This window comes from Rousettus aegyptiacus, unplaced genomic scaffold (assembly GCF_014176215.1).
Source record: "Rousettus aegyptiacus isolate mRouAeg1 unplaced genomic scaffold, mRouAeg1.p scaffold_m13_p_8, whole genome shotgun sequence".
NCBI classification, from domain to species: Eukaryota; Metazoa; Chordata; class Mammalia; order Chiroptera; family Pteropodidae; genus Rousettus; species Rousettus aegyptiacus.
In genome coordinates this window covers 65,541,828-65,563,195 of record NW_023416311.1, presented here as the reverse complement: position 1 = coordinate 65,563,195, position 21,368 = coordinate 65,541,828, and the positions used below count along the sequence as shown (strand labels likewise).

Here is a 21,368-nt window from a genome sequence, read left to right as displayed (position 1 = left end):
ACAGTCCAAAGGGGTAAGTGAGTGGTCAGATTTAAAACTGAAAAGGCATGATCACTGGGCAACCACACGGGAGTGTCAGGTCCATACAGCATGTGGCATCTTAAAAACTAAGAGGCATTTTAAAGGTGGCAGTTGAGTGCTATCTGTTGGAATCCAGGGGCCACTCTCCTTTGTATTTGGGATTTTGCCCAGACTCTTAATGTTAATGAGATTTATGCAGGTTTTTTTTTTTTTTTTTTGGTATGGTTTAAATATATGTATATATTTAATTTATTTACGTTAGTTTCAAGTATACAGTACATTGGTTAGACATCTATATAGTTCTTAAAACGATCACCCCCAATTGCTCCTTTCCTCCCCTGGCCCTCTACTGAGACATCATATTAATGCTAACTGCATTCCCTCTGCCGTGCTCCCCATCCCCATCAGAGAGTTTACTGCCTATGTTTTCTTCTAGAGTTTTATGGTTTCTGGTCTTACATTTAAGACTTTAATCCATTTTGAGTCTATTCTTGTATACAGTGTAAGAAGGTGGTCCAGCTTCTTTTCTTGGCATGTATCTGTCCAATTTTTCCAACACCATTTATTGAAGAGACTATCTTTACCCCATTGTATATTCTTACCTCCTTTGTCATAGATTAAGTGAGTGTATAGGCGTGGATTTATTTCTGGGCTCTCTATTCTGTTCCATTGATCACTGTATCTGTTTTTATGCCAGTACCATGCTGTTTTGATTACTGTAGCCTTGTAGTATAGTTTGATATCAGGTAGTGTGATACCTCCAAGTTTGTTCTTGTTTCTTAAGATTGCCATGGCTATTTGGATTCTTTTATGGCTCTTTGCAGTTCGTTTTGGTGAATTTTAATTCAGGGGGAAACAGGTAAATTATATTCATTATGCTCTGTCTACTCAAGCAAAGAGGTATAAAATATACTGTAAATATATTTCTAATTTACAAATAGTTAACACAAATAAAGCTGGATACTTAAAATGTATTTAGTATCTGAAAAAGTCATTTACATAGAATACCTTGTTCTGATATTACTAGAAAAATAAAAAATTACAGATTCTAAAAAAATCAATGTAGTGATAATATAGGAATAACTGGTCACATGGCTTAATCTGAATATCTTTTTCAAACTAGAAAGCACTCTAAAAACCTTTGTTTTTAAAGAGGCAAACATACTAAATTTAAAAGTTTCTGAAATCTGTTTTAAGAGAAGCATTCAGCATAGTACTCTATTTCTTTTGGGGGATCTTCCTTAAAAGGATGTAAGGGATACCCGTGCTATGAGATAATGGGATAACAAGCTAAGAAAAAGAGAGAGAAAGGTAAACAGCTGCGTACATTCCTATATTTTTTTCTGAATGTCTTTAAATAATGACTCTAAAGCTTCTTGACCATCAGCTATTTAATTAGCCGAAGATTTGAGGTAATGACCATTATCTTTTACAAACAAATCCAGAAGTTAATTTTTGTATGCACTATTAATAAGATAAGTGCACATCACTGAAAAAAGTACTTTTCTTCTTACTTGGATTCAACAAAATTTATTACAATGTCTATGGCAAGGTTATGGTCTAGATGTTAGGGTAAATCAGATGGACACGGACCCTACCATGGAGAAGCTTCCAGTTCAATGGGAACGATATTGAAACTGTTATTCCTCATTTGAATGATGCTATGAATGAGAAGCACAAAAGGAACTTGGGCAGTTCACGATGTTATTGAAGATTAATGAAAATGATTGCTGCATTTGAGTTAATTACATCTAAGTTAAAATGTCATGGGTCAGATGAAATGTGCAGTATGACAGTAATAACAGATATCTTGGTATAGAAGCTGTTTTAAATATATATAATTCTATCCAAATGAACCAAAAAGAAGCCTTAGTAATCAAGTTATTATATTAAACAGAAAAGTAGTTCAATGTAATTTCCATCTCTCTTAACTGCTGGGTATGCCTGGTTATTTTGTTTTAGCTTGTACTTACTTATTGTACAGCTTTTATAAGTCAAAGAAATCATTTTGCTCACCTTTTTGTTGTTGCTTTTGTAGGAATTTCAGTGAACATTATCATTCCTTGTGTAAAGCAGTACATCACCTAGCAACTGTTGACTGCATTTTCTCCCTGGCCAAGGTCGCTAAGCAAGGAGATTACTGCAGGTAATATATTTTTTATTTCCCCCTTATTTTAGTACTTCAGATCAGATGCCATATTCAATCTATTTTACTGTTTTTATTATAAAATACTAAAATTATTTAAATATGGTGGACTCTTGGTAAAGCTGAATGTCATACAAATATAGTTTGATTTAAAAGTCTTTTCTTGTTTGCTCTATCACTAAGTACAATGTTCACTATAACTCTAGAGGTGAATATTATATATTTCAATTTTTAAGTTTATATGGGTGACATTTTTATAAAGTAGCAGTCTTTTCATTTGTTAGCTTTGACTTGAACACTATATAATGTTTAATTTATAATTATAAAAGTCTCATTTAAATATCTTAATCAGATATGGGTGACACTCAAGGTATGATTCATTCTGAGGTAAATTGCTCCCTATTGCTTTCAATTGCTCTCAAATTGCTCTTCCTTACCTCTGAAACCTTAAGCTTGAGCCAGTCTTTTGGCTTAATTCTCTGTAGTCAGTTCTCTGGTGGTGAGGGGTGGGTCCTGCCTTCTAGACCCTCTGGGGTGACAGTCCTGTTCCCATTGCTTTGCTGGCCATCGGTTGGACCCCCAGGGCTCCAGCCCACCCTGCCCCCATGGTGGCTCTGTGCCTGGGCTCACCTCTGAGGGGGTTCTCTGTGGTGGCTTTACCTCTGCTGAACACTCTGCACTTTGGCTTGCCCTTGTGGCTCCCCCAGGCCAGAATTTCATGCCGGTGGCTCTCTGTGGCTCTGGTGGGCTTCGCGCTGTGGAGGCTGTCTGGGTCTCTCTTTTAGAGCACTTCCTCATTCATGAGGACTCTGCCTATATGACCTAATCACCTCTCAAAGGCCCCATCTCCTTATACCATCACATTATTTATTTTTTCTCTCTTTATAAAAGTTTTATTTTTTCTGTAAACACAACTTCCAACATCAACAAACAATAGTCTGATGGAAAAATACTTAGCCATTAAATAATATCATCACTTTAGACATTAGGCTTCAACATAGGAATTTGGGAGGGCACAAATATTTAATTTGTATCTCAAAGCCTCATTTTTTTCATATATCTAAGAAACATTTAGAGAATATTTAACTTGCTGGCTTGTTGTGAGGACTAAAAAGAAAAACAAGAGATACTGTCTATCAGCGAGGTGGCACACAGTTCATTAGTAGATATGTTTTCACTGTTCATACTTCCTTCAAGTCTTGGTTTCCTCTCTAGTTTGTGCCAGATATCTTTTTTTAAAATTTAAATGCCCTCTGTAACCAGCATAGTACCCATAGTGGATATCAAAAGGTAGTTTGTTTAATGTAAAGCATTTATATATTTGTGGGAGGAGAGTTGAAAGATTGGCTGCGTCATTTATAGACTCAAAATATACTTAATTTGCTGTTTTCTTTCATTTTGTTTTGCTGTCCATTGTGCATGCAATGAATGTATCCTGACTGCCAGGCACAGCAGTTTTGTTTGAATTAAGTCTTTGCATTTTCTTTATTGCCCAATTTCTTGTCACATCAGAGGGATTAAAATACACAAATTTGCCCAATAAGGCAACTATAGGCATTTTAGAGCCGAAACTTCACTTTTGCAGGAAACGGGGAAAAATTATGTTCTATTAATCATCTGTAAAAATAAGATATGTAAATTTACTCTAGTTGAATCTAATTGGGAAGAATGAGTCTACTTTCAGCTGACTTGATTTCCTTATGTATTGCAATCTTAATAGGTTTTTTTTTTTTTGGTTCACAAGGTTTACGAAGCTAATTTTTCCTAATGATTTCTGTTTCTGAATTAAGCAGAGGATCGGCTATAGCCTGTGCATTTAATGTGTATCCAGATAAAGCTCTTCTCATTATGTATGGGTGTGTGGTTTGCTACATTACACCAAATTGACACTTTCATATCTGTATGTATGTCTGTATATCTATATGTACACCTAAACATACATATTATTATACATAATATATAATTTAAAATACTATATAATTTTCAATGTGAAGTAATAATCAGAATCTAGCTTTGTTGTCAAAAGACCTGGTTCTAGCCCGCCCTCTGTCACTAACTAGCCATGTACACTTATTTAAGTCTTAGGTATCCACATATAAAGTTGTAGGAAGAAAAGTTATGAATTAGTAAATGGGATAAATCTTAAAGTTGTAGGAATTCTTTATTGAGATGTAGTTTGGGCAAGAACTCTATCTGTGGAGTAAAAATATATTCCTTATTGCATCACTGTAAAACTATGAGTCTATTCCTAGACTCATCAGAAAATTAACAGTTTTAGATTATCTACTGTATGTAAGTTTGGGCTTAGATTTTTCAGTTTAATATGTCTCCTTGTTCTTTTGGCATCTTTCAGTATATATGTATATATATATATTAAGAGACCCTGTGATTCGCATAAGTATCTCTCTTTTAGGTGTCCTTCGGAGTGTAGACTTTGGATCAGATAGACATGGGTTTTGAATGGTAGCTTGGTTATTTAACAGCTGATTTTAAACAAGTTACTTAACATCTCTGATCCTCAGTTTGTGCATTGACAAAATAGTACCTATCTCTCAGATATGTTGTATAGATTAAATGAGATAAAGATATATGAAACTTCTAAGCAGGCTCAGACAAATGATAAGCACTTAGTAAATAGTAGCTATTCATCAAAGGTGTTTAGTTATTCAAAAATCAGAAAGAAATAAGTATTGTAAAAATTCTTTATCTTTAATAAAATTGTCTGAACTAAAGGGTTGTTATCGTTCATACCCGTAATAATTTTTTATTTTTAGAAAATCATTTTTAGTTCCCTGTCAATACTCAATGTCTCTTAGAACACTATAAGCATAGTTATCTTAAAGTCTATGTCTGATAATTCAACTATCTGGAGTCCTTTTGTGTCTGTTTCTATTGTCTGTTGTTTCTGCTTGTTTTTGTTTGTGTATCTTTTTGAATGCCTGGTTGTTTTGATTATCTTACAAGCATAGTATTTGCAAAATCATTTGTAGAAATAATTTGATATTATATTTCTTTTGAAAGAGTCACATTTGCTTCTTATTAGGTATCTCAGGACACTATAACAAAATGACATCACTTAATCTATATCTGAGTTTGAGATGATTCAAAAATTCGAAGGGTACAGTTCTTACTTAAATACACTCTTATGCCTGGTATGCAGCCCTTTGGGATCTCAGTTCAGAGCAGAGCTGTCCATAGTGCACAGCCTCAGCTCTTCCCTCGGATATCAGCAAATACCCTCCGTAGGCCTCTGTCCTTCCACAGATCCGGGCCTGGTAATTCCTTGCTGCCTTATTCGTTAACAGGTGCCTTTAAGTAGCTGTTTTCTATACCTTATCCAACTTTTTATTTGTCCTCAATAGGATTGTTCCAAATCACCTGTTCTATCAGTTAAGATAATTTCAGGAAATATTTCACATGCTAGAGTACGTTCCAAATTGGATGTCATGTATTTAGAAAAATCCATCTGAAAAAATTTAAATGAAAAATAATGCCATAGCCTTTAGCAGCTGTAAAATTGAGTGTAAATAGTCATGAAATAGGAAACGTTGATGTAAAATGCATTTTAAGTAGCTGAAAATTATATTTTTCTTCTCTTAGGTTTCTAGCTTGTTTAAAGATTTTAGTGCATTCGAGCTATTACAGTTAGTTCAAATTGATTATTTGGCTACATAATTGCAATTTTTTCCTTCTAAATGTTAAGATATTTTATCTACTTTAGATATAAGTTCTTATTCGAGGTTTTTCTATCCAGTCTGTATTCTAGATACCATACTGTTCTACAACTACAAATATAGATTGTATTCTGGTTCTCTGGGGCAATTAAAAGAGAAAGATACAATTTTAAAAATACAAAATGAATTTGTTCAAGTTCAATGTTTCATTCTCTCTAGGCAGCATGTAATCCTAGTATATCATCTTAGTTCTGTGAATTATCATTTGCTTCTTACTCTACCAGGAAGTGTTTTGTCATTGTGTAGTTTCGATAGCAGAATAAATCAGTGTAGATTTTAGAGCAGAACAAATCTCTAAAAATTTTATTCTAAAGTGAAAACTTCCTGGGGAATTATGATATATCGATTTCACTTGGCAGAGTACCTAGGATTTTATTTTAAAACTGATATCATTTGCAAATGGTTTCATTTTTTTCTTTTATAGTAAATTCATAACCCATCTAGATAAAAATTTTCTTTAGAATTCTAAAATTCAAAAACTGTTCTTTTCTTGTAATTACAAATGTCTCTTTCCAAAGGATGGCTTAAATTGTTTACTCAGAATATACTTTTGTCACTTTTCTTTGAGAAATGTAAGTATATATTCTTGGAGTTTTATTAGCCAGATATATTTAAGAAGAAGAATTTAGTGTTTAGGAAAGTAGTATTTTTTGGTGTTATGACTAAGGTCAGAAATATGCTTATATGAGAAAGTCAAAGAACTAGAGGAGGTCATTGACAGGATGTTACAATGAAGAAGACCAACAAATGTCCAATAAATTGAAGAGATGTTCAACCTTAGCAATTAATGAGGGCAAATTAAAACAGTGAGATAGATAACACAGTGTATTGATGACATTATTAAAAATTAGAAAGTTTGATAATACCAACTTTAGGTGAAGATATAAAAAAACAAGTGCATTTTCATGTCCCACTGTTGGGAAGGTAAATTGATACAGCTACTCTTATCTATTAAGATAAAAAATATGCATGCCCTATAACTTAGAAATTCCACTTTAGGAATTTCCTCCAACTTAGAGAAACACTCAGACATATGTATATGGACATGTGTATAGGCTTGTTCATTGAAGCATTGTTTATAACAATGACAATTTGAACAGTGTAAATATTCAGTGACAGAGAACAGCTAACTATGTAGCAGCTTCCAAACAATGCTGAAGATCTGATAAATAAACCTATAGATAAAAACAGAAATATTAAAGCTTACAAAACAAGACCAGCAAGGCAAAAAAAAAAAAAAATAGTTTTTGCATCCAAAAAAGATACCAAAAACCACAGAAAGATGTTTTAATTAAACAGAATATTTTAAGGCATTCTGTCCCCAAGCTCAACACAGAATTTATATTAATGTAACATCTAAAAATAGTTTCATATGATTTTCTTTATTATGCTTATTAAAAATGATTTAAGTAGCAATAATCTAAACTGTAATTTTTATTAATGAAAATGGCTTAGAGAATAATAGAAATATAAAAGATAAAAAGAGTCTTCTTCTAAAGGTAGATCTCAGTAGTGGAGCCATCACAAGACTCTGTTAAAGTTTGTGTTTCAGAGCACTGTTATAGTAATTGTCTTCCTAATTCTTATTTTGTAGTTAAAGTTTAACTTTTATACTCAAAGCCTTAATCTGGATGTATGTTCCTAAAGTCCATGTTTAAGGTTTTGTTGTCTGACAGACTGACCTCAGAAGTTTTCTGTACTTAGAGATTTTTTTGAAAGGCAATTTCCATGGCTATCAATTGAAATATGCTTCTTTTCACAGACCAACTTTACAAGAAGAAAGGAAAATCATAATAAAAAATGGCCGGCATCCTGTGATTGATGTGTTGCTGGGAGAACAGGATCAGTATGTTCCCAATAGTACAAATTTATCAGTAAGTACTACATTATGCCAAAAAATAAGTAAAAGGTGTTAACGTTGATCCCAAACTTTTAAATATTAAATAATGTTCTTTAAAATTTACTGAAGTTTTAACTTTGGCTTTAAATGGACTGATCCTTGGCTATACAGTTTTCTATTTACTGCCAAATATGGAATTGGTGCTATTTCCAGTGCAAGATGATTTGTAGAGGGAAAGATTTAGCGACTAAAGGATTAGTCTTAATTAGTTATCCTAGTTAACAGTAAAAATTTTTTCTGTTTATAAATACCCACAAATGCTAATGGGGTGGAATCACACCATGGCGTTGCCAATTCCTATTAGTGTGTTGTATGATATATGCTTTGTTTTGTGTTCTACTATATTCAGATGTTCTGTGAAAGAGTTAGAGATGCTTCACCTGATTTCAGTGATGAGAATTTTTGTTATGTGGGTTAGAGTTCTCTTATAGAACATTAACAATCCTAACTATTTAATCATTTAATACATAATGAGTGCCTCTTTAGCCCCAGATGGTGAAGCAAGTATTAGTCCAGAGAGTAGTAAGCAAGACAGAGATAGTCTTTGCCTTCAAAGGGCTTATGGTATAGCTGAGAAGATAGTACATCTTGGCATGATTCACTCCCAGGGTAGAAGAGGGTGACAAGAAGTTACATCACCATACTCAGAATACCATTTAAAATTTTCGAATCGTTTATTTATGGAATTTTCCATTTAATATTTTCGAACCTGTGTTGACCACAGGTAACTGAAACTGTGAAAAGTGAAACTGTGGATAAGGGGGTACTATTGTACTAGTAAAAAAGTGAAGCTGGGGAAAAAGCGAACTTGTGGGAGGGAGTGTGTGTGAGTGTGTGTGTGTGCGCGTGTGTGAGGATAGTTACATTGTCCAAGATAAAACCATATGCTGATTAGGTACGGGTTATTTTATTCAGTAATATTATTACAAATAGGGTAAAGAGTCCATTGCGAACTGAACTCGTCTTTAATTTGTGCAGAGTGACTGGGCATTTTAAAGGAAGACTGAGGGATTAAGGAGGGGGAAAGGGAGAAAGGATTTGGAGTGGCTTGAACAGATTCAGGGAAATGGAGATTTACAAAAAGCAGGAACCGGGATTGGTTAATGTGAAACCTGTCTGGGTTTACTATCTGGCAACGGGTGCTTATACCCTCCCACAGGGAGTGGGAAGGAAAGAGAGAGTTATCTCCTTGAATGTTTGCGTTTCAAAGAGATGGTTTTCAAGTCCTTGAGAACTCATTTCTAGGTGGGAGAAGATTTACATGTCAGAGGGACAGGAAGGATTTATAATTGTAAGCTTCTGAAGTAACTGCTCTAGGAGAAGGTTCAGGGGCCTATCTGTCTATCATGAGGTGTCATATGAAACACATAGTAAATTCTCCTGGCAGCATTGTGCTTTCTGAGGCAGGCACTTTAAGGGGACCTGGGGTCATCCTAAGGATGTGGCCTTGAGCTGTTAGAAACTATGCTAATGTTCATTCTGGTCTCTTAGTGGGGAGAGTAAGTGATATGATGGTGCTGAGAAGGTGCAGTTTTTATAGGGCAAGTTTGAGGCTTAGCCAAGGAGAGGGCCCAGAGAAGCCTTACTAGAGTTTGGTCAAGAAGTAGGTCTTTGTCAACATAGAGTAAAATTAACCTGGCAGTGAGATGAAAGAATTAATATGCAGGGTGTAGTTAAGTGTGAGAGGTCTTATAAGAGAATGAGATGCCTGACTCTAAGATTTCAGAGGTTGTATTTTTCTGAGAAAATACCCTACGTTATTTCTGTTGAAGTGAGTAGCAAAAGTGGAGAAGGTCTTTGGAGATGAGGAGATCAAAAAACGGTTTGAGAAAAAGTCATCCATATGAATGTTGAAATCATCTAAGACAACAGCAGGGTTTGTAGTGGAAGATGCAGGTTGTCTAGGTATCAGATTCCAAGGGATGGAGACTGGTGACCTACAGGTTTAAGGATGCCTGCATTGAGGACAAATAGAGATGGCAAAGCCCTAACGAAGCAGATTGGGGAGAAACTCTGAACCCTGAGACAGGTATGGTAGGAAAGCTCAGCTTCCACATGAGAGGACTGCGGGGAGTAACAGCAGGTTTGGTGGAAGCCAGTGTACAAAGGAAAGGTTAAACACGGAAGTTAGAGAGCCATAGAAGAATCTGGGAATTTTTCAAAGGACCATGGAAGACTTGAAATGTAGGGGAGCAGTTGGAAATTAGGTCAGAGAAAGAAAGCCCAGAGCATCAGGGGAGCTGGGAATATAACAGACATCTCGGGCAGTGAGCAAGGATAACAAAGATATGCGCAGGGTGACTTTGGCTAGCCACAAGAGTGATAAGTGAAAGGGAACACTTTGAATTACATCTAGTTTAGTGTTACATTTTCATATCATAGAAAGACTTTTGGTAGTATATAACCTGATTCACAGTATCCGTAAACTTGTTCTTCTCAGAGAATTTGTAAATTACTTAATTTATCAAAGTTAATAAGTGCAAATGCTTTTATTGTCTCAAAAGATTATGTGAACATAAGAATTTTCAGTTCCCATAATACTAATAGGGTATAGCTTTTCTTCAGAAAGTAATATGGTTATAACATTTAGTATCTGGGTTTGTATTTCACTTATAAATTACTTAGGTATCATTTCCTGTTACTGTTCCCATTCTCCAGCTCACCAAACAGCTGGATCCCAAGGGTGTTATCCTTCACATTGTTTTTTTTTATTTCTTTTGTCCCTTTTTTTATTCTTTTCCCCCTCTTTTCCTCTTTATTTTAAATAATGTATTATACTGTTTAATAAAGCAATATTTGAGAAACTAAAATAGCTTTCTGTCTCATTACAAGAATGTTTTAAAGAAACATTGAAGTTGTATATTTAAGTTTTTATAAAATAAATGGAGCGATTTATTCCAGCAAGCACCTCAGAATATTCCAGAATGTTCGATTCTTTTACATATGCTTTTTCTAACTTGAGTAGGAGTTGATATAGAACTGTTGCTATGGTGAAGTGCATTCTATTTTGCAGGGTATAAAGGGATAATGTTAAAAAGAACTTACTATGTAAAACTCAATTTAAAATATTTTTTAGGTGTTAATTATAAAATATACCATGAAAATAATTTTCTGGAAGTCAAATGACATTGTTGCTTTTGATAATGATGTGATTTTAAGAAATGGTCTTTCATATATGTAATTAGAAGTATACTTTCCTGGATTCTGTATTACATTAACTTATTATAGTGCTTCTGAGCAAGCCAACTTCCTGCCCACTTTTCCTCTCCCAGTTTTAAGAATACTTTCTTTTTCTTTCCACATTTCACAATCTTGCATTTCTTTATGAATTTTTTTTGTTAGCATTTTATGAATATTTCGTTCTTATGAATTTTGACATACCTTGTGTCAATGTTGCGTTTGATGTCAAGCTTACAAAAAAGAAAGAGATATACTACCTCTCTAATCTGGTGGGAAAGAATACCCAATTAAATAAACACCAATAGAATACTTAAAAAGACTGAGGGAACTAATAGATTGCCCAGTAGAAAAATTGGCAACAGACTTGAACAGGAATTTCAAAATAGAGAATACCTGAATTGTCAATAAATAAACATTATTTTCGACTTTCTGTATTAGGTTTTCTGGCAGGAATACAACAAAGTATTAAATAGAAAGTGACTTTGATGTCCTTGTGGGACATTAGGTGGAATTCCTAATGCGAAGGTGGGTGTAAAGGCCAGGAGGGAGGTTCAAGCTAGGATTATGGGAGTTTAGAGTGATCACAGTGTATGTGCAGGGAGTTTAGATTCTGGATCTGTCACCTAGAAAGATTGTCTTAAAAGGTAAAGAAGGCTGTTGAAAAGCCCTCTGAGGCACTAGCTCTGAAGTGTAGTTTTACTGAAAGTAGATTTAAATGAAGAGACCTTTTCAAGAATCTTTTAAACACAATTTCCCTACCTTAGTTTTAGAATTTAGAGTTCTAGTTTAATCTGAACATCAGAAAACTAAAAATACAGCCGGTAAGATGCTATTGTATTCTTTCCTGTCCTTGAAGACATACCGCTCCCCCATCTTCTAGGAAGCCTTGTTTTATTTCTCCAAGCAGAATCGAAAGGAATACTCTTCTAAGCCCTGCTTTTTGTTCCCTTCCCTGGTTCTCCCCATGTAATCTCAGTATTTACATACTTAGCATCTACTAGATCGTCCCACCTCCACCTTGCCCATCTTCAATTCCTTCTCTACTCTGCAGCCACAGTGCTTTTCCTAATGTGTCCTATCACTCCTCTGTTTGAATTAATGCTTAAAATTCCAGCCGTATAGTCTTAAGTTACTGTACCTCTGGGTCTTGGCAGATGGTATCCCCTCTGCCTAGAATGCCATCTTTCTCTACCACATCCACTCCTGCTTCACACACGCCCACGCTCCACCCCACTCTCCAGCTCCTGCTTTTCTGTAAGTCTTGTATTGTATGTCGCTTCTTGCACTAAACCTTCCCTAACCAGAGCTGGAATGGGGACCCCTATTACACACCCAAACACTGTGTTTTTCACCATCTGAGTATTTATCCCACTAAATTATAACTGCCTTTTTTGAGGGAAGAGGATTTTGGTTCCCGGTGGACTGTGAGCTTGAAGAGAACAGGGAATATGTTTCTCTGGTTTAGTCATAATCCCACCATCAGTCACAGTTCTCTGGCACATAGCAGGCACCTAGTCCAATTTGTTAAATAAACAAGGATTAGCTAAAAACCTTCAGCAGTCTCCAAGTCGCACTTTAAATTTTTGTGTTTTTTTCCTTCACAAAATTTGATTTTTCAGGATATATGAGCATTTCACGATTTACAGAATAATTATACTGTAGAACTAGAAGGGAAATTAGGGATCATTTAGTGTAACCGCCTCTTCATACTTGTGAATAAACTAAGACCCAGCGGGGGGAATTGCCCAGTCAGAGGTTACCCAAGTTGGGTAGTCTTGAACTATTTCCTAAAACCTATTCTAAGGCAAGCTGGTGTTTTCTAACCTTTTTCACTTTGCACCACACATTAAGAAGTGATAATAGTTCGAATGTACACTGGAATAAAAGGAGAAGGAAAAGGTTGCTCAGAGCAAAAGGAGATTGGCCTCGGGGCTCTGGCTGCCACCTGGAAGGTTAGGTCAGCCTCTTGGCACACCTGTAACCTGTGACACACTGCTTGGGAGATGTCATTTTGTAATCCACTGTAGTCTCAGGATTATTTGTTTTTAAACCAAATGACTTTCTAATGGATGGATTTTTCTTTACAGCAATTAATGTTGCGGTTTTTAGTTTGTGGACTTTTAAAATATATATAAATAATACAAATAATTCACCTTACTGGGAGAGGGACAGTTTCTCAACTTGTGGAAGAGAAGAAAATGAGTCAAATGTGCAAAGCTGGAAGATCCCAAAGTGTGCTGGAACCCTGTGGGTGTCTGAGGCCCAAGGGAAATCTCAGCCCAGGTGTTGTAGAGTGGGACTGGGTAGACACTGGAACCCTGTTCACAAGTCCTTCTCCTGAGACCAAGAGACGGCCAAAGGTGCCTCAGTCCCTAGTGCTGTGTGCAGCATTTTGTAAGTGCTTGCATATTTGTTACATGAATGATGCTTGAAACTGGAAAGATAAGTGAGTATAGGAGGGAAACCATGGACCACAAACTTCCTATTTCTTCCATTTTTCCTGGACGAATACTTCTAGCCACCAGAAATGCTGGCTTTAGCTATATAAAAGTTAAAAGTAAGACTAATTATAATAATATTCATAAGGTGTTGATTCTTTGTATCTAATTACCAGGCAGAAAAACAATAATGCGTACCATAAAATACGTCTGAGTTTTAAGCCTAATTTAATTCCATGCCTGGATTTTCCTCATAGATTTTGCTATAATGGTGTTTTTCACATAGCACGATCATTGGATCATATTGTTAAAAATTAGAGGAAATATTAGTGGCATTCGAACATTGAATTCCATCACTTCTTTCTCCTGGGACTCCTTTCTTCTGGCTTCTGAAACAGTTACACAAGGGAGGATATTTTGTATAACTGATTACTTTTTAAAGTGTTCTTAACTGTGCTGCTCTCTCTGCCCAGAATGTTACTCTTCTCTCTCCTTGTCCTTTATCTATCTCTATTGATTGAACTCCTACTTATCTTTCAATACCCAAAAGATACTGCCACCCCTGTAGAGCCTTCACCATTACTCTGGTCAGAAAAAACCTTTTTCTGTTCTAGCACTTTTTTGTTCTGTTGTTTAAGTTCTTATCATATACCCCATTTGGGTACACAGGTGTAGTAGGAAAGCGCCTAACAGTCATAGGAGAAGTACATTTAAATTCTGGTCTGCTGTTACTTTACTGTCATCTTGGGTAGGCCACCATACTCGCTGGGCCTTGGTTTCTTCATCTATCAAATGAGGGCATTGGGCCAAGCTCTCAGTGGAATGTAAACCAGAGAGCATTTGGGTGTCAGAAGGAGGTGGACGCTTACCTCAGCATCTCAGTAGGTAGCCTGTACTCCTCTCCAGCCTCACTCTCCCCCTTAGTGTTTGTAGTTCACCTTAGGTTAAAAATTGTAAGGGTTTGACTGAGAGTTTGTCTGGAGGAGGCTTTCACTAGAGTGTCTCTTACTGTAACCTACCATTGATTGACATTTTCAGGGAATACAACACTTTGAAACTGCCAAACTTTTTCAGTAGTCTGCAACTACCGTAAAAATAGTTCTACCATGTTTCTTTTTAAAAGATAGATGTCAGTATCTGTACCTGTCAAGGGAGAAAGCCTCTTTTTTTGCAGAAAATTAGTGATACTCAAGTATTGGAAATTAACATGACATTTTTTTTTTTTTCTCCGCTGCACATCTCCTGACTTCAGGGATATCCTGCTGACCATCATTCTGGTGTGCTCGGTGGTGGACCTAGGGATGCCGGCCCTGAGCCACGGCAGCTCTTCTCTTATTCAGCAGTGACTGTGATTCGATGTCTTTGAGCAGGGATCTTCTTTGAGAATCTGTCAGGAGATGATCTCCACTTAATATCCTAGTTCTTCTACTTTTGGCTCTGCATTACTGGGCAAGGTACCTAGCTTCTTCAAGCCTCTGTTTCCTCACCTGTGGCATGGGAATACAGTGATGCTAGTATCACCCTATGAGACTCTTGTGAGAACCAAATGAGATGATGCATATAAAATCATTAGCATGATGCCTGGCACTTGTTATCTGTGATTTTCTTATAATACCTTAAAATTTACATTTTCTTTTTGCATCTCCACTTCTCTTTTTCTCCCACAGAAGATGGCATTAAATATAGAAGTTGATTACCTCAAAACTTGCTAGTTTAGATGTAATATTTTGACTCTTGGTACACAATACTAAGATCTTACTGACCGATGCTATCCAGATAGACACTGCCAATACGAAGGTAAAAGCTCAAAAGAATGAACTTGTAGCCTCTCCATAGATTCATTAAGGCAGTAAGTGTCATCTGGAATAGTCCTCTGATTACAATACTTCTGCTTTTCTTTACTGTCATTCATCCATTCTCTTATCTGTGGTTTCTTGAGGACTTGTTTTATGTGTGGCTTCATGCTCGGTGGCTAGGATAGGTTTGGGCACTGCCTAGGCTAGTCCAGTTTGATTCATTCTCAGTAACTTCAGTAGACTCCAGAGTGGGTAAAGAGGTGGTTTTTGTCAACTTTCAGCTTCTGGCTATTCTGTTAGAATGCTTACTCATCCTGACTCGTCTTCCAGATAAATTTAATGTGTTTTCGTATCTGGAACCTTTTTATGTGTGGTTTCTCAAATACATATGATCCTTGCTAAAAGATAGATGAGCACATTATGTATGTGATTTTTTTTTCTTTTTTCTTTTTTTTTGAAATTTCTTGATCATTTTCTTACATCATCTTGGGAACTGACGAGTTTCTATAGAGAATGCAAATGATTTTTTGAAATATAAGGATGGCGAATATCCCTGTTGCAGTGCCTTTCACATGTTAAATTCATTTATTCAACCAATATTTATTATGTGCCTTTTTTTATGCGAGGCTTTGTTCTAGTCAGTGGGGATGAACAAGACACAATCCCTGCTTTCACAGGAACTTACATTCTACCAGTAAGATTGGTAAAAAACAAGTAAACAAGAAAATTAAGGACATTTCAGAGAGAGATTAAAACCTATAAAGGAATGGGCTGACATAATAGGGAATCACATGCAGAGGGACTGTAATAGATTGGGTGGTCAGGAAAGGTCTCTCCTGAGAGTTGATATTTGAGCTTAGACTTGATTGGCAGAAAGGATCCAGTCTCAAGGAAGAGTATCCCAGATAGAAGGAACACCTGAGGAAAGGCCTTACATCAGGAATGAGCATGGCATCTACAGGCAGGTGCAAGAAGCATAAAGTGAGTCTGGCTAAAACCGAGTGAACTTGGAGAGAGTAGGAGATTAGGCTAGAGAAGCAGGTGTGGCCTTTAGACCATAGTGAGGAGTTGGGGCTTTGTTACACGTGCACTAGGGAGCTGTATGATAAGTTCCGTTTTACATTTTAAGACAGTCATTCTGGCTGCAGTGTGGAGAATGCACTGTGGACAGAGAAGCAGGAAGACCAATCAGGATTCATTGCAATAGTCCACCAGAGTGGTAGTGGTAGAGATGGAGACAGGGTTGTTTATGCATCTCAAAATATCTCCTGGTTCTTCACAGTCTTGTACTTTTTTATCTGTTAGTATTTACTAGAGTGCGCAGTATGTACTTTATCTGTCATTGGAGGTCTAAATATTAGGGCATCTTAGGAAAGCAACCATTTTATCACCTACAAATAGTTGAGTTTAGTGAGTTGAAAGCATTTTACTCCTTAAAAGCTCAAAGTTAGTTCTTGTCTGAAATCTTCAAATCTGGCATAGGCTTGGAGAATTTACTTACATAGTTGTGACCACAAGTCTGACCAGGGTCATCATGCATCACTTTTCTTAAATACCAAATGCAAGTGAATTCCCTAGCTTCTCTTCTGAGCAAATTGGGAGCAAAGCTCCAAATTTAGTTTCCCCTTTGAATCCACCTAGGGCTCCATATCCATGTAATATGCCTGAATTTGGACATTGTTTTTCAGAGAATAATAGAATTTGAGAGTGAGAGAATCATTTAATTCAACTCTCTCATTTTAGAAGGGAAGAAACTGAGACCTAGAGAATTGTATTGACTTGCCCTAACTCTGGACTAGAAATCACCTTTTCTGAACTTTTGCACTAATTCTTTATTTTTTTTCCACTGTCATTTTTTTGTTTGTCAAGATTCTCATAGAAATTAACACCACAGTAAAAATTACATCAAACCTTCTTCTTTTTTAAAAACAAAACTAATAATACTCAAGCATTCAGTAAATGGATATTAGTACCTCTCATTGCTGCAGAACCCACTTATAGATAATTATGGATTGAGATTTGGGATATAAAGAAAGGGAGAAGGAAGGAGAGAAAATTGCTCCTGAATCCCCAGAAAAACCACTGCTAATATTTTGGAGGATTTCATTTGTCTTTCCTTTGCATTTTCTTTTAATATAGCCATGATTTTTTAAAATTTATAAATATTTTTTACTTCCTGATTTTTTCTCACAATATTATAATGAACATTTGCTTTATTATTAAAAAGTCTTTCCTAAGTTAATTTTTAATGGCTTCATGATATTCAGCAGTGTGGCTGTACCATAATTTTCTTTAAAATTTCTCTTTTGTACACACTTTTTGCTATTATAAATAATTCTGCATTAGTCCTTCACAGAATTGATTCCTAGGAGTAGAATTGGTAGGTCAAAATACTCATGGCAGAAAATTTGGAACACTAGAAAAATATAGAGAAAACAAAAATCATCTATAATTTCATAATTCAGAGGCAACTATCAATAATTGGGGCTTTTCTTTTTTCAGTCATTAAGTGGCTTGTCGTTCAATGAGTAAATAACTTGTCTTAAAATCATTGTTTAATTAGACCAAGTCTGATTTTTCAGGCAAGACAGACAGCAAGATCATGTTGGTTAAAAGTGTGGGCTCTCCTCTCTTATTTCAGTTTTAAATAATTTTCTTGGGTGATAGAACTTTTAAATGCTAAAGAATCTAGTGTTAAATTTAAATGCTAAAGAATTTAGTGTTGAAAGAGACTACTTAGAGTAGATTTGGTTTATTTTTCACCTTCAATATGACGCCTTTTGATTTTGTGAATTTTCATGAAATTAAATGGATGAATGTTTTTTGTGCTTTAAAAAAATACTTCTCTGCCCCAAGATCATAAAGGTAACCTATAATTTCTCATAAATATTTTAAAGTTTTACTTTTTAGATTTAGATCTTTAATGAATCAACCTAAAATTTATTTTTATATATGATGTGCGGTAGGATTCCAGTCTCATATCTTTCTGTATTGATAATCAGTTGTCCTTCACCAGTTTTCAAATAATCCATACTTTCCCCATCAATCTGAGAATTACTTCTGCCACATATTAAGTTTCCATATTTCCTGGAACTTTTTCGGACTTCATTATTTTTCACTGGTCAGTGTTTTATTTTGTTATTGTTCTTAATCCAAAATCATACAGTCTTATTTACTTGATCATTATAATGATTCTTTATATATGGTGGGAAAAATTCTCCCCATCTGGTTTTCTAATAGAATGTCTTGAGTTTTCTTTAGCATTTGCTTCTCCATTTCACTTTAGAGTCAACTTATCCAGTTCTTTGTGGGGAAAAAATGGAAGTGTTTATTGACTCTATAGATTAGTTTTGGGGAAAATTGACATCTTTTTGATACGGGTGTATGGTGGAGTTTGTTTCTCCATGAATGCAGCATACACTTACTTTGGTTCTCTTTATGTCCTCTCAATAAAATTTTCTTCATAAAAGTCTTTTACATTTTTATTATATTTATTACCAAGTACTCTTTTTTTGCCATGCTGGTCATATCCTTTTTTACAATTACATTTCCTAATTATTCGTTGCTTTTATAGAAAAATACAGTTGATTTTGCATTTTGATCTTAAATCTAGCCACTTTACTAGACTCTCATTAATTATAATAATGAATCTAGAGATTCCTTTGGGTTTTCTTTCTAGATCATAGTGTGCCTGTGAATAATGAGTTTTGTCCTCTCTAGTCTTTATCTCTTTTATTTCTATTAATGTCATGTTATGCTTCCTGGGGCTTCCAGGATAGGGTTGAATAAAAGCAATAATGGTAGACATCCTGTCTTGATTAGTCTAAAGAAAATGCTTGTTACATTTCAGTATTAAGTCTGTTGTTTGCCATAAACCTTTGGTAGATACTTTCTATCTGGTTAAAGAAGATCTCTAAGGATCATTTTGTTCTGCAGATCATTTGTCACTTAACTGGTGTATAGTGTCAGGGAGAGAGAGATCTGTTTCCTAGCTAAATAAGCCTAAGTTTTTATGTATTATTTTTTCCTATTATACAAAAAATTGATTTTTGTGTATCAATTGGCTCAGAAATTCTGAAGTTCAAATAAAGTAAAAACTTAATTATCCTGTATTGACTGCAGGAGAGGTGAAGTACTTGAGGAACATATACTTGATCATGCTATTCTAAAAGCCAGCAGTTTCTGTGTAAAACAGCATGAAAGAAAAATGTAATTCCGTTATAAAATATTGAGAAGTGTCAGATTTGCTTACTCACTTTTCACCATCTTATATGCAACTTAAATTCAAAGAGAGTAACGTTTCTATTTGTGTAAGTGCCGTACACATAACTTTACTTATCAGACTCTTGAAATTAACCCTAAGCCAAATTTATTTTCATTTCCTTTAATTCTTTTTTTTTTTTCAGTTAGTCTGTAGTGCGTTAGAACTTTTTCTTCATGCATTTGGTCTCTTCTAGTTTCAAGAAACAATGATTTACAAACTGTGATAGTATTTTATTACTTATTTTAAACTTCCCAAAATTCATGAAAGGCAAGGGTCTCTGTTACCTGACCTTGTAGATGAGGAAAGGAGGCACACCTAGTTGATGGCAAACCGGAAACTGAACCCGTCTTCTAACTTCAGTGCTATTATATTCTGCTTTATCACTACAAATCTTATTTATCAAATTATTTCATTAGGTTAAAGTTTGTAAAAATTCCCTGTCAAATTATTGGTTCTCATTGGACAAAAGAATAATACCGAATCAATAAGTAAAAACACTCCTGTCTTTATTTAAGGCATTGGAAGGAATAAGGTGTTTGTAAGATAAAAGGTATACTTTTTTTTTTCTCATAGCTTTCCTAAATTACTGATGTAAAAAATTTCTGTTCCTGCATTTCCATCAGCTACCTTTATGTGCTCATTGAGTTGGTAATTCCATTTGAGACAGCTCTATGAACAATGTCATACATTCCGGCGGCCTCAGCATGGCATTTGTAAACTCTTCAACGGGTTGTTTGCCCTTATGTTGTATTCTTTAACTTTCTATCTTGTGCTTTTCTCTGGCACTTTATTTTTCTGTAATATGCTGTAAGTCCAAACAGTTAAATGTCATTTGGAAGTTATGTGAATTTTTTCTACATTATATAAATGTGGTTGTAAAGAGTTATTTGATTGTTCTTGATGGTTTTCCATAAAATAATTAAATCTTAAGATAATTCATTTATGTAATTTTAAACTACGTAATATTTCACAAAAATGGAAAACAGGATAACATATCCATTTATACTTCACTCAAATATTATAGAGATTGACATTTTGGAATATTTACTTTAAATTTTTTTTTTAAGTTAATAAAATATTACAGATATATTTGAGGTCACATGTAATGAACTGCTTATTCCCTTTCCTTTTTTCCGTCCTACCCTCATTGGTAATCATTATCCTGAAATTATTTATTATCCTTATGAATGGTTTTTATTATTTTATATGATATATATGTATCTAAACAATGTATAATGTTTCGTGTTGTTTTTTTTTTAAGGTACATAAATATGCCACACTGAACCTATCTTATAGTATTCTGTGTTGTAAATAATTGTTTTAATTATCGGACAAAGTAGATCTAATCATTTTTTAAATTATAGGTAATTTCTAGTTTTTGTTTGTTGTGAATACAAACAGTACTAGAGTGAACACTTTTATAAATATCTTTTTTGAGTACTTTCATGTTTTTCTAGAATAGATTCCTAAAAAAGGAATTGCTGGTTCATACAAACCAATATATAGAATGATTAACTTTCCTAGACATTTACAAATTGCTCTCCACATCCTTGCCAACATGCTGCACAAACAGACTTTAAAACCTTTTGATAATTTATTGAATGTAAAGAGTTATCTCTTAAATTTTTTTCAATAACGTTGTGTAGTTTTTCGTATCAAGAGGTCGTGCTCATTTTGTTAGATTTATTCCTTGGTATTTGATTTCTTTTGATGTGGTAAATTATATCATTAACATTTTTAAGTTTTCAATTACTTATAGCTAAAATGTAGAAATAAAATTGAGTTTTGAATAGTGAACTTGTACCAAAAGATTTTGCTAAATTCATTTATTGATACTAATAATTTTTATAGATTTATTTAGATCTGGGAATAGAATCATAACATACATG

The 21,368-nt window shown here is 34.8% G+C and overlaps 1 protein-coding gene across 1 annotated transcript in view; it reads left to right on the top strand.

The window, feature by feature from the left end:
• MSH3 (mutS homolog 3) overlaps nt 1-21,368 on the top strand; it is a 124,844-nt gene that overhangs the window by 77,448 nt on the left and 26,028 nt on the right. The window contains exons 18-19 of the mRNA XM_016123442.2: nt 2,060-2,167; nt 7,664-7,775. Coding sequence (XP_015978928.2) covers nt 2,060-2,167; nt 7,664-7,775 — 220 coding nt within the window. The remainder of the gene's footprint in view (nt 1-2,059; nt 2,168-7,663; nt 7,776-21,368) is intronic.